The sequence below is a fragment of the Cervus elaphus genome, chromosome 26 (assembly GCF_910594005.1).
Source record: "Cervus elaphus chromosome 26, mCerEla1.1, whole genome shotgun sequence".
NCBI lineage: Eukaryota > Metazoa > Chordata > Mammalia > Artiodactyla > Cervidae > Cervus > Cervus elaphus.
The window spans coordinates 33,177,757-33,195,798 of NC_057840.1; the positions used below are offsets into that span (position 1 = coordinate 33,177,757).

At 46.2% G+C, this 18,042-nt stretch overlaps 1 protein-coding gene across 1 annotated transcript in view; it reads right to left on the bottom strand.

The window, feature by feature from the left end:
• Window positions 1–18,042, bottom strand: part of LOC122684455 (low-density lipoprotein receptor-related protein 11-like) — a 62,114-nt gene that overhangs the window by 4,545 nt on the left and 39,527 nt on the right. The window contains exons 4-5 of the mRNA XM_043888570.1: window positions 12,216–12,341; window positions 11,212–11,418 (exon numbers count right to left, since the gene is read on the bottom strand). Coding sequence (XP_043744505.1) covers window positions 11,212–11,418; window positions 12,216–12,341 — 333 coding nt within the window. The remainder of the gene's footprint in view (window positions 1–11,211; window positions 11,419–12,215; window positions 12,342–18,042) is intronic.

Genomic DNA, 18,042 nt, shown 5'->3' on the forward strand with positions numbered 1-18,042 from the left:
GGTTATCTATTTTAAGTATGGTAGTGAGTACATGTCAATACTAAACTCCCATTTTATCTCTCTCCATCACCTATCACCTCTGGATATATGCCCAGGAGTGAGATTGCTGTATCATATGGTAGCTCTGAACCTGCCTGCAATGCAGGAGACCTGGGTTTAATCCCTGGGTCAGGAAGATCCCCTGGAGAAGGAAATGGCAACCCACTCCAGTATTCTTGCCTGGAGAATTCCATGGACAGAGGAGCCTGGCAGGCAACAGTCCCTGGGGTGGCAAAGAGTCAGACATGACTTGGCAACTAAATCACCACCACATGGTAGCTCTGTTTTCAGTTTTTAAAGGAATCTCCATACCATTCTCTATAGTGTGTGTATTAATTTACATTCCCACCAACAGCATGGGAATGTTTCCTTTTCTCCAAGTCCCTCCAGCATTTACTGTTTGTTCATTTCAGTCACTCAGTAGTGTCTGACTTTTTATGATCCCGTGGTTTGCAGCACGCCAGGCTTCCCTGTCCATCACCAACTCCCGGAGCCTACTCAAACTCATAGACTTTTCAGTATGGCCATTCTGACCAGTGTGAGGTTCCTTGAAGGGGGAAGGAGAACAAATGTCAGAGAATGAGGAGTAAAAGCTAACGTGTCTCAGCCCCAGGATCCAGGGAACCTGCTGGGCAACAAAGACAGACTTTGGTGACAGAGCAGGGTTGGTGCGCACAGGCCTCGCTGCAGAGGCTTCTCTTGTTGCAAAGCCCCGGCTCTGGTTCACCTGGGCTCCCACAGCTCAGGGTCCAGTCGTCCCGGGGCACAGTGGGATCGTCCCTGACCAGGGTCACACCTGTGTCCGCTGCACTGGCAGGCCAATTCCTATCACTGGCTCACCGGAAAACCCCTGCCACATCTTCTTTATCCATTCATTTGTCAACTGTCATTTAAGTTGCTTCTATGGCATCTCAATAGCTCAGACTATAAAGAATCTTCCTGCTATGCGGGAGACCTGGGTTCAATCCCTGTGTTGGGAAGCTCCCCTGGAGGAGGGCATGGCAACCCACTCCAGTATTCCTGCCTGGAGAATCCCATGGACAGAGGAGCCTGGTGGGCCACAGTCCATGGGGTCGCAGAGTTGGACATGACTGAGCTACGAAGCACACACACATTCTCCTTCCCCTGAGAGTGTCCAGGCCCGGGTTCCCACCTCTGACCCTGGGCCCACAATTCTCCAGCTGAATGGCCTCAGGTTCTGAGTGCTTGCCCCATGTCTCCCCCAGGGTCTGGGTCTGTTCTGAGAAGGCCTTCAAGCCATTAATTCTCCTCCAAGAGAAGCAAGGGTTTGGGCCTGTTACTGTCATAATGAAGGAAAGTCTATTTCTCCAATGCCCCCGTGGAGCCTCCACCTCACATCAGGGCTGGAGTGACAATGAAGTTGTAGCCAAGTTAAGTGTCTGTGAGAGAACTCAGGTGCTAGCTGGCATGGGGAGTGCTGACTCACTCTTTATGTGCCCTGCAAAATTCGTCTGTTGCAACTTTGGCCCTGAATGTGATGGTATCAGAAGATGGGTGTGTGGGAAGTGATGGGTGAGTTTAGTCCAGTTCAGTTCAGTCTCTCAGTCATGTCTGACTCTGTGACCTCATGGATTGCAGCACGCCATGCTTCCCTTTCCATCCCCAACTCCTGGAGCTTCGTCAAACTCAAGTCCATTGAATTGGTGATGCTTTTTAACCATCTCATCCTCTGTCGTCCCCTTCTCCTCCTGCCTTCAATCTTTCCCAGCATCAGAGTTTTTTCCAATGAGTCAGTTCTTCACATCAGGTGGCCAAAGTATTGAAACTTCAGCATCAGCATCAGTCCTTCCAATGAATAATCAGGACTAATTTCTTTTAGGATTGACTGGTTTGATCTCCTTGCAGTCCAAAGGACTCTCAGACTCTTCTCCACACCACGGTTCAAAAGCACCAATTATTCAGCACTCAGCTTTCTTTATGGTCCAACTCTCACACCTATACATGACTACTGGAAAAACCATAGCTTTGACTAGATGAACCTTTGTCACCAAATAATGTCTTTGCTGTTTAATATGCTATCTAGGTTGGTCATAGCTTTTCTTCCAAGGAGCAAGCATCTTTTAATTTCAAGGCTACAGTCATCATCTGCAGTGAGGCTGGAGGCCAAGGAAATAAAGTCTGTCACTGTTTCCATTGTTTCCCCATCTATTTGCCATGAAGTGATGGGACCAGATGCCATGATCTTTATTTTCTGAATGTTGAGTTTTAAGCCAGTTTTAAGCCATGAAATTAAAAGACACTTACTCCTTGTAAGGAAAGTTATGACCAACCTAGATAGCATATTAAAAAGCAGAGACATTACTTGGCAAACAAAGGGCCATCTAGTCAAGGCTATGGTTTTTCCAGTGGTCATGTATGGATGTGAGAGTTGGACTGTGAAGAAATCTGAACACAGAAGAATTGATGTTTTTGAACTGTGGTGTTGGAGAAGACTCTCGAGAGTCCCTCGAACTGCAAGGAGATCCAACCAGTCCATCCTAAAGGAGATCAGTCCTGGGTGTTCATTGGAAAGACTGACGCTGAAGCTGAAACACCAATACTTTGGCCTCCTGAGGCGAAGAGCTGACTCATTGGAAAAGACCCTAATGCTGGGAGGGATTGGGGGCAGGAGGAGAAGGGGATGACAGAGGATGAGATGGTTGGATGCCATCACTGACTGGATGGACATGAGTTTGGGTAAACTCCGGGGGTTGGTGATGGACAGGGAGGCCTGGCGTGCTGTGATTCATTGGGTCGCAAGAGTCGGACACGACTGAGCGACTGAACTGAACTGCACTGAACTGAACAGCTTCTTCCCTGTCCTGGGCAATGTTTGGTTCCCTTGGAACCCTGGGTGATGCTGTGCAGGCAGAGGGTCCAGGCCCAGAGAAGGGAGAAGCTGGGGAGCCGGTCACCTCTGAGGCCTCTTCAGCACCAGTCCTGACACACCGCTCACCCCACACTCCCCATGCACACCTGTCTTCCCACACTTCAGCCCCCACAGTTACACACACAAGCCCCCTCAGCGTCCACACCACCTTCCATCACCCACAGCCCCCCCCGACTCTCCAGCCTCCCACACAGCCCCCCTCACATGCACGTGCTCCCCACACAGGCTTCACGCTTCTCACTCATATCTTTCCATCCTTGCACACGTCACCCTTCCTGAAATTGTCCGTGCAGGTCTCCTCACACCCCCTTCCCTCTGGGCACACCCCACCCACACGCCCACACACTTTCTTTCACACACAAGTGCCTGCTTGCCTGCCCCACTGGCTCTCCACTCTCTGCAAAGTCACACCGCGTTCCCCTCCCACAGGGACCCTGGCTTCCTCACACTGTCTGTACACACTGCTTCACACAAATTCCACACAGAAGGCTCCCATCTACTTCCGCTGCCATCCAGAAACTTCCCCCTCATGGCCATTTCCCTTCACTCTCTTCCTCCTCTCTGGGTCCCCCAGGGGATCCCCTCCCGGGCCCTCTGCATACACATACTGTCCACTCCCCTTCTGTCTCAGGCTCACCTGTCCACAGTCACACACACACACACACACACACACACACACACACACCCCAAGGTTCCCAGCATTCTCACACACTAGTTGTGGCTGCTCCCCACACATCCAACACACTCTTCCAAGCATTCCCTCACTCTCTTCACATTTGCTTTCCTATCAAAAATTAGTGTCACTGCCCTACACACACCCAAGTAGGAAATGGCAGCCCACTCCAGTATTCCTGCCTGGAGAATCCCGTGGACGGAGGAGCTGGGAGGGCTACAGTGCACAGGGTCGCAAAGCGTCAGACATGACTGAGCAGCTAACACAGTCACTCTTCTCTTCTGCCCTCCTTCTCTCACGCACACCCTCTCTCTCTGTCTCTCTCTCTCTCACAAACACACAGTCACATTGATCTGTTCTCCCCAAGATACTGGGCCTTCCAGCTGCCTTCAAGACCATCCCCAAGAAAAAGAAATTCAAAAAGGCAAAATGGTTGTCCAAGGAGACCTTACAAACAGCTGAGAAAGGAAAAGACGTAACGGGCAAAGGAGAAAAGGAAAGATATACCCCTTTGAATGCAGAGTTCCAAAGAATAGCAAGGAGAGATAAGAAAGCCTTCCTTAGTGATCAATGCAAAGAAACAGAGGAAAACAATAGAATGGGAAAGACTAGAGATCTCTTCAAGAAAATTAGAGATACCAAGGGAACGTTTCATGCGAAGGTGGGCACAATAAAGGACAGAAATGGTATGGGACCTAACAGGAGCAGAAGATATTAAGAAGAAGTGGCAAGAATATACAGAAGAACTATACAAAAAAGATCTTCATGACTCAGATAACCACAATGCTGTGATCACTCACCTAGAGCCAGACATCCTGGAATGTGAAGTCAAGTGGGCCTTAGGAAGCATCACTATGAACAAAGCTAGTGGAGGTGATGGAATTCCAGTTGAGCTATTTCAAATCCTAAAAGATGATGCTGTGAAAGTGCTACACTCAATATGCCAGCAAATTGGAAAACTCAGCAGTGACCACAGAACTGGAAAAGGTCAGTTTTCATTCCAATCCCAAAGAAAGGCAATGCCAAAGAATGTACCAGAATACTTGGGTATATTTAAAGGTGTCTGCTGATTATAGCTCATTAGATGATATTTTCCAAAGAAGTTAGGTCAATGAAAGAGGACCTACTCCCTTCAAAATAAGTTTGTAGAAATAGCCATTTGATTATCTTCATTTGTGACAAGTACATTTCTTTAACTAAATATTCCATTCATTTGAGAATCCAGTTGATTCCCACCACCAGGCAGGAAGACAACAGACTATTCAGAACGAAAACATGAAATATGGGGCATGTTAAAAAAGGAAGAAAGAAACCCTTTAAATATCCTTTGTGAGAATGTCCTCTCTGAATAAAATACTGTCCATGATAACCCGAAGGTCGAAGTTGCTCACTCGTTACCTCCAGAGGTAAGTCCAACAGTGAGGCTTTGGCATATTTAGCATGGGAATTTGAGAAAGTACAGGCAAACCCCCTCAGCCCCATACAGAAATTGTGCATTCTCCTAAATCCATGCTTCAATCTGGAACCTTAAAAAATGTGGCTAACCTGCGGGGATGAACATGTATTCTAGTTATAAAAAGAAATCCAGGTTCAGGGTCAGGAGGGAGGCTCAAGAGGGAGGGGACATCTGTGTACCTGTGGCTGATTCATGTTGATGTATGGCAGAAACCAGCATAATATTGTAAAGCAATTATTCTCCAATTAAAAAGTTATTAGATTAGTCAGAAAATGGAAGAAGTTTGTTAGAGTGTGGAATAAAAAATTTAATTATTAAAAATAAAAAAACCAACAACAACCCAGATTCAGTGTGAATGGGGATACCTGACCATTTTTCTAGCTAATCTGCAGAACTGTAACCAGATTTCTTTCCTTCAGCTGGGTCCACACAAGAGGACAGCCTTGTTCACAGACGCCTTGGACCACACAGAGAACAGGCCTCACAGCTGCAGCCACCCCGGGAAACAGTCCAGCCATTGTGCTTCTGCATCACGAGCAAACGCCAGCCCCACTGCGGCTCTGAGTACAGAGCATGCGTTCACCGGTGGGACTGAATATTCGCCCACGCCCTTAACTTCATCCTTAGGAACATGCTTGGGATAAATTCCTAACAGCAAGCTAACTGGGTCAAGGCATACATACAAGGCTTCAGAAACTGCCCTCTGGAAGACTGTACTAATTTGAATCCCACCAAATGTAGGTGAGACACTTCTCTATACACTTATAAATATTATTATTATTATTATGCTTTCACCTTTGCCAATGTGGTAGATTAACAAACTTCATCTCATTACTTTCTATACTACATTATTAGTATTAATCTTAGTATCTCTTTAGCACGTCTTCAGTGAGCTAAGTCTTATTTATCCTCCCAAGCCTGTGCGGGAATGAGGGAGCCGAAAAAGCAACTTGTCTATATGACTGTACTAGTTGATCATCCTTGTAAAACACTGGCATTGGTCACAAACCATAATGCATTAAAATTTGTTTTAATGACTGGGTTGGGTCTTCGTCACTTTGTGCAGGCTTTCTCTGGGTGTGGTGAGTGGGCGCTACTTTTTGTTGTGGTGGGTGGGCTCTCACTGCAGCGGCTTCTCTTGTGGTGGGACACAGGCTCTAGGCGTGAAAGCTTCAGGAGTTGTGGCTCTTGGGCTTTAAGATGAGTAGGTTCAGTGGTTGTGGCTCAAAGGCTTAGTTGCTCTGCGGCGAGTGGGATCTTCCCAGACCAAGGATCGAACCCATGTCTCCTGTGCTGGCAGGTGGATTCTTATCCACGGCATCACCAGGGAAGCCCCAACAGTGCATTTTTAAATCTACTGATGTTATGCTGAGTATAACATAATTTCAAATCACAGGAAGGTCAGAGGCTGCGGATTCCAGTCTGGTGGTTCAGAGATGACGGAAGAGGAAGGAAATGGGGGCAGCTGTCCAAACAGAAACCACACACTGTGGGAGGCCCTTTCTAACACTTTCAAGGCTCTGTTCTTTTCTTCCCATTTTCTTTACCCTGGACTTGAAAAAAAATATTTTGGCTATCTTAGTACCCAGACCAGGGACTGAACTTGTGCCTAACCACTGGACTGCCAGGGAATTTCTACCCTGGATGTAATAATTTTGTGACTTTGATGGACATTTCATAACATGAAAATGTTCATAAGTGAGAAAAATGTTTTGTAAAATGATATCCTAATTTTGTTATAAGTGAATAAATGTACGTGGGTCTGTATATACATTTTGTTGTGGATCACAAAAAACTGTGGAAAATTCTTCAAGACATGGGAATACCAGACCACCTGACATGCCTCCTGAGAAATCTGTATGCAGGTCAAGAAGCAACAGTTAGAACTGGACAGGGAACAACAGACTGGTTCCAAATAAATAGGGAAAGGAGTATGTCAGGAGTATATTGTCACCCTGCTTATCTTACATGCAGAGTACATCACGCGAAATGCTGGGCTGGACGAAGCACAAGCTGGAATCAAGATTGCTGGGAGAAACATCAATAACCTCAGATCCGTAGATGACACAATCCTTATGGCAGAAAGCAAAGAAAAATTAAAGAGCCTCTTGATGAAAGTGAAAGAGGAGAGTGAAAAAGCTGGCTTAAAACTCAGCATTAAAAAAACCAGGATCATGGCATCCGGTTCCATTACTTCATGGCAAATAGATGGGGAAACAATGGAAACAGTGAGAGAGTTTATTTTGGGGGGGCCCCAAAATCACTGCAGATGCTGACTGCAGCCATGAAATTAAAAGACGCTTGCTCCTTGGAAAAAAAGCTATGACCAACCTAGACAGCATATTAAAAAGGAGAGACATTACTTTGCCAACAAAGGTCAGTCTAGTCAAAGCTATGGTTTTTCCAGTAGTCATGTATGGATGTGAGAGTTGCACTATAAAGAAAGCTGAGCACAGAAGAATTGATGCTTTGAACTGTGGTGTTGGAGAAGACTCTTGAGAGTCCCTTGGACTGCAAGGAGATCAAACCAGTCCATCCTAAAGGAAATCAACTGTGAATATTCATTGGAAGGACTGATGCTGAAGCTGAAGCTCCAATACTTAGGCCACCTGATGCAAAGAACTGACTCATTGGAAAAGACCCTGATGCTGGGAAAGATTGAAGGTGGGAGGAGAAGGGGATGATAGAGGATGAGATGGTTGGATGGCCTCACGGACTCGATGGACATGAGTCTGAGCAAGCTCTGAGAGTTGGTGATGGACAGGGAAGTCTGGCGTGCTGCAGTCCATGGGGTTGCAAAGAATTGAACACGAGTGACTGAACTGAACTGGGAGAAAATGCAACAAATTGTTAATGGTGAGTTTTGCTAGATGATTTTACTTCTTCATATTTTTCTGTATTTTCCAAATTTTCTACAGTAAATACATATTACTGGAGTGATTAGGAAAAATAATATATAATAGAAATAATAACTGCATATCATCTCACTGCATCTATGAAACTCCATTCTTTACACCTTCACAGCCCAAGTCAAAGGTTTATTATTGAAAAGGACAGAAACAGAGATGCAGGGACTTCCCTGGTGTTCCAGTGGTTAGGACTCTGCTCTTCCACGGCAGGGGGCACTGGTTCCGTCCCAGGTTGGGAAAAAAGATCCCCGTGCTGCTGAGTCATGGGATGGATGACTCAGCCCCCAGCCCCCAAATAAGGAGAGCTGCAAATACATCTCAGACTGGGTGTCAACTCCCATTCACAGTGGTGGCAGCCTGGAGCATTACTTGCAAAAGGATTCTGAAGCTGTCTTCCCTCACCCCGCTGCCCCCACAGGAGACAGAACTGAGATCACAGAGCAGGATCTAGCATGGATAAGGGCTGATGGAGGCCTGCATGAGTCTACGGTTATTTATCTTCCCTGAAACAGACACCAGGCTAGACAGAGCCTTCGGGGTTACCAATGAAGCCCGAATTAATCAATGAGGAAACTGAGGCTCAGAGACATGAAGCAACTCCTCGGGGTTCTAAACACAGAGCTGGGACTAGACCTCAGGAAGGAGACTGGCCTTGGGTCTCCACTCTGCTTTCAGCTAATTCACTCAAGTTCACGTGTGCCTCTCCATCAAAGTGACGGAGCAGGAGTTCACCCGCTGTGGCCTCTGAGAACTTCGTGAGGTCGGTCAACTTCATCCCTGCTGCCAAAGACACCTGGTCCCCCCAGCTCTGCTCTTAGGTTCTCCATTTTCATACGGAGAAAATGGATTAAGACAGTCAAAGCATTGGATGAAGTGACAAAGTTCTCCCATTAGGTGGCGGTACCAGCAAGGAATAGATAAAGCAGGCCTTTGAAGGGCACTTGCCTAATGGTTTAGTTATTAAGATTCTGCCCTTCCAGTGCAGAGGCTGTGGCTTCAATCCTTATTTGGGGAACAAAGATATCTGTGGTATGACCAAGGTTTTGCTTTTTTGTTTTGTTTTTGTAAATCCTTTGTAGAGTATTTTGTAGATATATTTGTATCAAAGCACCTTAAATTTTACAAAGCAGATAACCTTGTAGATAAATTTACAAAGTAGATTAGAAGGAAATATTGAAAGTTAATGTCAATAAAAGGGTGGTATTTTACGTTATTTCCGTTTTCACTATTTGCATCTTCTGGATCTTCTATAATGAACAAAATGGTTTCATAAAGAAGTTACTGAAATAGTGAGAGATTATTTTGGTAATATTTTGTCTGCGCAGTTCGGCCTCTTGTCTGATTGAGAGAAGACAATGGACCAGCGTGGAAGAGAAAGGAGACAGGCAGGCCCTGATACTGTCTCTTATTTAAATATGAAGGGTGTGCTCATGGGGGTCTGATGCTCAGGTGCTGGGTGCTTTCCGTCTCTCTGTCAGTCACAGGTCTTTGGGAAGGTTATAAAGGAAACGGCTGGGAGAGCGGATGTGTGGGGGCTGTTTGGCACTCAGGCGACAGGAGCCCTGCCCGCAGTGCGATCCCCACTGTGCTGCCAGCGTCGCCAGCCTTTGGCCCTCAGGAGCAGAACCTAGCCCACCCAGCACCCTCTAGTCCAGATCCTGGCCCACCTGGTAAAACGATAGTGGGGTCTGTCTCACACAAAGGCCTTTGCTGTGGGCTCTCCAGGTGGTGCTAGTGCTGAAGAACCCGCCTACCAATGCAGGAGAAGTTAGAGACGCTGGTTCGATCCCTGGGTCAGGAAGATCCCCTGGAGGAGGGCATGGTAACCCAGTATTCTTGCCTGGAGAATGCCATGGACAGAGGAGCCTGGTGGGCTACAGTCCATGGGGTCACAGAGAGTTGGACACCACTGAAGTTTCTTAGCACGCACGTGTGCAAAGGCCTTTGCTACTTTCTTTTTTCTCCACACAACCTACTCTGGTCAGTTGTGGTGTTGACCCTGCCCTCAGTTTGAAGCTCAGTCCTTGGTTTGTCCCTTTCTGGGCTTCCTTGGTGGCTCGCTGGTACATAATCCGCCTGCCAATGCAGGAGACACAGGTTTGATCCCTGGGCTTGGAAGATCCCCTGGAGAAGGCAATGACAACCCTTTCCAGTATTCTTGCCTGGGAAACCCCATGGACAAAAGAGCATGGCAGGCTACAGTTCATGGGGTCACAAAAGAATCAGACATGACTTAGCAACGAAACAACAGATTTTGGTAAAATGTATGCAGAGTTTGAGTTCTTAAAGACATTTACAAAAGCACACAGAAATGTGTTCATCTATATTTCTCTCTCCTATGTCATATAAGTATCCAAATATAAAAGTGTAAACATTTTTAGAAGAGAATCCTGTAATGCTTTAGGAGTATGAATGTATTTTAAAACATTATTAGCCATCTCTTAAAAAAAAGATGATAGATTTAGTTAAATTGGAGGCATGACACTGAATTACCAGCACATGCTACTTTTTCAATACAGTACATTATTTTCTTTACATTCACTTGCTTAGTGTGAAGAGGATTTACTTAAACATGTAAGGGTTATACTGTTTCACCTCAAAATAACCTAAAGTTTAGCACTTAGGGCATTAGTTTCCTTTAACATAGGCATTAAAACTTTTAAACTCCACCTTATTTACAATAAATGTATTGATACCTCTGGAGTATGTATTTTGTTCAGTCACTAAGTCGTGTCCTATTCCTTGCAACCCCATGAAGGGCAGCTAGGTTTCCCTGTCCTTCTCTATCTCCCGAGGTTTGCTCAAACTCATGTCCATGGAGTCAGTGACGCCATCCAACCATCTCATCCTCTGTCGTCCCCTTCTCCTCCTGCCCTCAACCTTCCCCAGCATCAGGGTCTTTTCCAATGAGTCAGCTCTTCACATCAGGTGGCCAAAGTATTGGAGCTTCAGCTTTAGCATCAGTCCTTCCAATGAATAGTCAGGGTTGATTTCTTTTAGGACTGACTTGTTTGATCTCTTTGCTATATTTATGCGTATTTATGAATGTATTTAATAGGTGTTCCTTGCTATAAATAATCAGCAAAAATGTCAGGTTTTTTTTCTTTTTGGCCAAATCATTTGCTTTAAATCTGTCCTTTCTTTTAAGATATTTCCTTAACACTCTTCAAATAGAAGCTCACTTTGAGCCAAGAGTCATTGTAGAAAATGAGACTCTTTGAGAAAATCGGCTTCAAGTCCTTACCTGGCATCTCAAGATCAATGTGACTTTCTGGTCCCCCAAAGGTGGAATGATTCTTCTTCTCTGTGGTTGATAGTTCAGGTGTCTGTTTTGGGGTGGCAGGTTTCTCCGACTTTTCAGGCGATGCGCTCCGGCCTGCCTCTGCGCCTGGCCCCGGGGTTCTAGGCTGTGCCGGGGTGGTGTGGGTCTCCATCTCCCGGCCAGCGCTCACTGAGGGTGAAAGAGGTGCTGTCAGTTAGGTTCCTCCCCTGACCTTTACCTAAAACCACCACATTTGCAATAGATTCAAAACATATCACCTAAGATATTTCAGAGCCTCGTTGACAAACTACTAGCTCTTGTTTCCAAGTAAGTCATCAGTTCTCTTCCAAGAATTAGCTTTCTGAAATTTCTCATAAAGAAATAGACAAAGTTCCCTTCAACCTAAGGTTCTGAGATCAGTCATCCTTCCTCAAGTTCTTCATTCAAGTACTTTCAGTTCTTCAGTAAACTGTTCACAGCCCTTCTTCCTTTCTTGCGGTGTTTATGTACACATTGCTGTTGTTCAGTTGCTAAATCATGTCTGACTTTATGTCCCCATGAGCTGCAGTATGCCAGGCTTCCCTGTCCTTCCCTATCACCCTGAGTTTGCTCAGATTCATAAGAATGATTTATAGCTCTGACCTAGCAACACCCTAATGTCATAACTTTTCTAAAAAAAATCTATCAAAACAAAACATTAACTCATTTTAGTTTTCTTAAAAAGCATATGCTAAACAAACTTTTTAGGATGAGGAAGACTCTTTTAGAAAATTAAAAACTATCTCTTAAAATGTTAAGTAATACCAAACTTTGACATTTGTAATTTGCATTAAAGATTTACAGTAAATGCCCATTGAATTTAAGGCATAGCTTTTTCATGTGAAGTTATACTGAAACCAGGCAGAAAAAGAACACTGCTGAGTGTGCATTTACTGTCAGAATACAGACATCCCTTCTACCCCCAAAATGTGATGCAGGTGACTCACGATTTTGACAGAAAGCTTCATCAGACCCATCAGGACACTGCTCCACTCCGTCACAAGCCAGCGTGATGTCAATGCAACAGCCGTCGTCACAAAAGAAGTGGTAGCGTGAGCAGACACTCGAGCATCCTGTTTGTAAACAAGTCTCAAGTCACAGGAGTGCAGAAAGGAAAGTGCTTCCACCGCGTCAGGATCAACCGAGACTGTGTGAACGATGGATGGCTTTGGGTGAGGAGATGCAGGTAATGAGGGGACACTTGACAGGCTGCGCGGCAGCAGTAGGTTCTGGAAGGTTAGGGGGTTTCTTCCTGACCTTCCTGACTGAACTCTCAGGAATCACCATGGGCTTTTCGTCTCAGGGTCCTTGTCCAAGCCAACAGAGCTAAAGAGGTGGGAGCAGAGAAGCAGCAGCTGCGGTCTTCCCCACCCAGCTCTGGGTGTCCTCCTTCAGGAGACTCACTCTGCATTCACGTGCTCCCCCATCACATCCTCAGCAGGCCCCTAACACTGGTCCATCCTCTGCACAGCACTTGGCTGGCTGACCCTATTTTATCAGAGACACTAGTTTGTTTTTTTTTTTTTTTAAAGTGTACCATTTTTAAAGTCTTTATTGAATTTTTACAATATTGTTTCTGATTCATGTTTTGGTGTTTTGCCCCGACGTATGTGGGATCTTAGCTACCCAACCAGGGATCAAACCTGTGCCCCCTGCATTGGAAGGTGAAGTCTCATCCTGAAATCTGAACCGCCAGGGAAGTCCCTGTGGGGTTTTCTATTTTTTTGGTCATTTTTAATGATTTAAAATTTTTTAAATTAATTAATTTATTTATTCTTGGCTGTGCTGGGTCTTCCGTGCTGCTCAGGCTTTTCTCTAGTTTCAGGGCCTGGGCTCCTCACTGAGGGCTTCTTTGTTGCTGAGCATGGGCTCTAGGGCGTCAGGGCTTCAGCAGTTGCGGCTCCCGGGCCCCAGAGCACAGGCTCAGTCGTTGTGGTCCATGGGCTTATTTGGTCCACGGCATGTGGGACCCTCCTGTACAGGGGTCCAACCAGCATCTCCTGCCTTGGCAGGTGGGTTCTTTGCCACTGAGCCACCTGGGAAGCCCAGAGACACCACTTTTTACATGCTGCGTGTGTCTTGCATTCATGTTTCCTAAATAATAATTTTTACTGAGATCAACTTTCTACTGTTGAACCCTGTTTGCTGGCCATCATAGATCCGTGGTGCTGTAAAGAAAAAATAGAATCTTTAGCTACTAGCTAGTGAGAATTTATTATCTCCAAATAATGAAATTCCCTCCATTTTGGAGCGGTGGTGGTGGTTTAGTCGCTAAGTCATGTCCGACTCTTATGATCCCATGGACTGTAGCCCGCCAGGCTCCTCTGTCCGTGGGATCCTCCAGGCAAGAACACTGAAGTGGGTTTCCATTTCCTTCTCCATTTTGGAGTGCTCAAGAGCTTTTAACCCTCAGAGCTACAAGTATTTTCTTGAAAGGCATTCCCTGTGCCCCCAGCTCTGGAGTAAGCCAACTAATAACCGCTGACACTGGTGATACAGACTAAAGGTATCAGGCTAAAGGAGTCACAAGGAGTCTATATTCTCCAGGGACAGATGGACTAGATAACTGTCTCAGAACACAGGAGAGCAACCATGATGATATTTCTGAGCATAGAATACACGTCCAAGTGGGTCTTGGAAGCATTCTACTGGAAAGAAGTTCAGTTAAAATGCTGGGAAAATGGAGAAGGTAATGGCACCCCACTCCAATACTCTTGGCTGGAAAATCCCATGGACAGAGGAGCCTGGTATGGTGCAGTCCATGGGGTCGTGAAGAGTCAGAGATGACTGAGCGACTTCACTTTCACATTTCACTTTCATGCATTGGAGAAGGAAATGGTAACCCACTCCAGTGTTCTTGCCTGGGGAATCCCAGGGATGGGGGAGCCTGGTGGGCTGCCGTCTATGAGGTCGCACAGAGTCGGACACGACTGAAGCGACTTAGCAGCAGCAGCAGTGTGATTGCTGGGTAATACGGTAGTTGTATTTTTAATTTTTAGCTCTTAACTAGTTGCATAGTACATAACCCTTCTTAACTATAATTTCCTCATTTGAAATTCCATTAAGTTCTAAGTCCTTTTCCTGAACTGTTTTTATGCTCTCTCAATATAAATTGTTACTAATTAGAAAATTAAAACATGTATTTTAACACTTAAAAAAAAATGCTGGGAAAAGAGTCCATCTGGGTGGAAGGCAATTTGAGGATACCTAGATTCTGGAGGAAGAAGAGGTGAAGAAAATAAATGGTGGCAGGGACATCCCTCGTGGTCCAGCGGTTAAGAATCCGCCTGCCAACAGGGGACAAGGGTTCGATCCCTGGCCTGGGAGGATCCCACTTGCCGTGGAGCAGTTAAGCCGATGCGCCTCAACTACTGAGGCTGTGCCCTACAGCCCCGGAGCCATGACCACTGAGCCCCTGGCTTAGAGCCTGTCCTTTGCAGCAAGCGAAGTCGCCGCAAAGAGAAGCCTGTGCCCCGCAGCTCGAGTAGCCCTCACTCTCTGCCATTGGAGAAAGCCCTCATTCAGTAACACAGACCCAGCGCGGCCTAAATACATGAACGTGTGTGCTGTCTCTCAGTGTGTCTGACTCCTTGCGACCCTCTGGACTGTAGCCTGCCAGGCTCCTCTGTCCATGGGATTTCCCAGGAAAGAATACGGGGGTGGGTTGCCATCTCCTCCTCCAGGGGAATCTTCCCAACCCAGGGATCGAACCCGGGTCTCCTGCGTCTCCTGCCTTACAGGTGGATTCTTTACCGCTGAGCCAATACAGAAGCCCTAATAAACAAATAAATAAGCAAACACTTGTTAAGAAACAGTGGCAGAAAGAAGGGGACAAAGGGAATCAGCAGTTCTGGCTGAGCACGTGGGCCTAGAAAGGAGGATCTGCTTCGGTCACGGGGAAGGGGCTGGGAGGAGAAGTAAAGGGAAACTGCAGACAGCAAGCCAGGATGCAGCCTCTGCTCACACCTTTTAAATGCATGACATGAAAATCCTAACCACCTCAAGGCTTTCCTGACTCCTTGGTCACTATGGAGACAGATCCATACGAACAATTTATCCATGTATTTCTGGATCAGTGGTCTCCGGACTCTTTTGACCATGTATATCTCCCATCTATAAATCATATGTATGTCCCACTGTAGTAACATATTTTAATACATGTTACAAAATAGACTGACAATTTAAAGAGGACTAAAAATGAATACAAATATAAGTTCTGATATTTTCTTGTCCATTTTAAAAAAATGTCTTGACTGTCTGTGGGGGATCCTGTATGGAGATCACACAACTGGGTTACCTTGGAAGTGTCTGTTGGCTTGCTCTCTGAGTAGATTACTGCTTGTTTGTTTGTTTTTTATTCATTTTGACTAGATCATTTTTTGCAAAGCTTGAAAACATGTGGACTCTACATCCAAATCTGAATCAAGTTATCATAGAAACAAGGGTATATGCTTGTCTGTTTACTATAGAACTTGCATCTTTGATTACCAGAAAGCAAGCTAGCAGCAAGATTCGTATATATAATCAAGGGGAAGAAGCCCTCTCAATCCCCATCTCTCAGTTTCAACGTCTCCATGTGGTGTCCTATAGCTTCCCAGGTGACTTGGTGGTAAAGAATCCACCTGCCAATGCAAGAGACTCAGGTTTGATCCCTGGGTTGGGAAGATCCCCCAGAGAAGGGAATGGCAACCCACTCCTGTATTCTTGCTTGGAGAATCCCGTGAACAGAGGGGCCTGGCCGGCTACAGTCCATGGGTTCGCAGAGTCAGACATGACTTAGTGACGAAACAGCAGCAGCAGCAGCATGTGGTGTCTTATTAACTTTAATTCAGTTTGCTATTCCAATCTAACCAGTGAGTGATTCCAGAAGGCAGTTAACACAACATAATTCTTTCTATTTGCTGTATAAAGTTGCATACATAAGATCTCTCTCTCTCTCAAAGTTGCTCAGTTGTATCAGACTCTTTGTGACCCCCCTGGGCTGTAGCCCGCCAGGCTCTTCTGTCCATGGGGTTATCCTGGCAATAATACTGGAGTGGGTTGCCATTCTCTTCTCCAGGGGATCTTCCCGACCCAGGGATCAAACCCTGGTCCCCCACATTGCAGTCAGATTCTTTTTTTTACCATCTGAGCCACCAGGGAATCCCTACGTAAGACCAATTACACCCGACTGGCCTTTCAGTAATAAGAGGTGAATCATATCACCCTCTGCAGCTTCAAACACACTTCCGTCACATTGAGAAAGGCCAGAAATGTACAACCGGCAACTTGGCTACTCTCTAGTTGCCTTGGGAGCCCAGAAGACTGGCCAGAGTGAATAAATCAGAGCAACAAGTAGCTGGTTGATGTCAGCCCTTTGCCTCCATCAGCTCAGGCCATTTCTCCCTTTGCTAATTTCTGTAGGGCTGACAGCTGCCCAGGAGCACTTCGGTCCCTGGCTAGGGAGCCCTGTTCCCAGGAGCACAGCCCTCCAGCTCAGCACTGGCCAGGTGCTTGGAAGTACAAGCAAATCCAGGTCCCCACTGGCCGTGACCTCAGCTGGACCGGGTGCCATTGTTTTCTACTCCCACCTGCCCCAGTGCACAGTCAGCATTGCCAGGTTTGTTTTAACTGGCCCTTCCGTATCGCTGCAGTAGGTCCACAAACAGGGCCTTGCTCCAGTACGGACTGGGATGCTGCCGGCTCATTCCCCATCGCCTACTCATGGTCGTCTACTGGACCGGAGTTTGGGGTACCATTTGCAGCCGCTCTTCCTTCCTCCAGGTCAAACTGAACCATGGTTGAACAGCAGTGAACCAACCTGATTTTTTGTTTTTAAGATTTACTTGTTTGTTTTTGGCTGCACTAGGTCTCCATTGCGGTGCTCAGTCTTTAGTTTCAGAGAACGGGGGCTACTCTCCAGCTGCGGTGTGAGGGCTTCTCATTGGGCTGGCCTCTCTTGTTGCCCAGCATGGGCTCTAGGGCACACAGGCTCCAGTAGTTGTGGCATATGGGGCTTAGTTACTCCGAGGCATGAGCAGCCTTCCTGGACCAGGGATCGAACCTGTGTACCATGCATTGGCAGGTGGATTCTTAACTGCTAGACTCCAGGGAAAGCCAGCCGACCTCATTTTGAATGTTGCTAGTATCTGTATCTTGCTAGCACTGTTTCTTTGTGGAAGGCAAATTACCAAGGTGGCAGAGTTCTTAGAATTCTAAAGTCTCCTTCCTTCATTTCTAATATGTACACGGACCGGTCTCTTTGATGGAAGACAAGGTCAGCCAAAGTACAAGCAAATCCAATGATTTTATTCTTTCTCCCGACTGCTCGCTTGATTACGATCCAAATATGGAGGAACTGAAGATATAGGAGACAGGCTACAAGTCTGCTAGAGCCAGGGTTAGTGAAGGGGCACTAATCAGGTCTGGGGATCAGGTCTGTGGAACTCAGCACCCATGCTCGCTTCCTTGCACACAGTTACCATTCAGGGCAGATGCCGAGAAAGTATCCCCCGATCGAGCCACAGGACTCTAGACACACACACACACACACACACACACACGATCTCTGCAAAACCTCTATAGCTTTAGTGCTGCCAAGTTCCAAGTACATTTTTTTTTTTTTAACTTGATGAGCTAATCTTAGAAATGTAGATGTTTGGGACAGCAAGAAACAGAGAGAAATGAGCTTACAATGACCAGCAGGATGTGGGAACCATTGTATGTATGTCGAGCTATATTATCAACGTGTCTGTGCTTCTCTGTAATCAACGTATCTGTGCTTCTCTGTAAAGT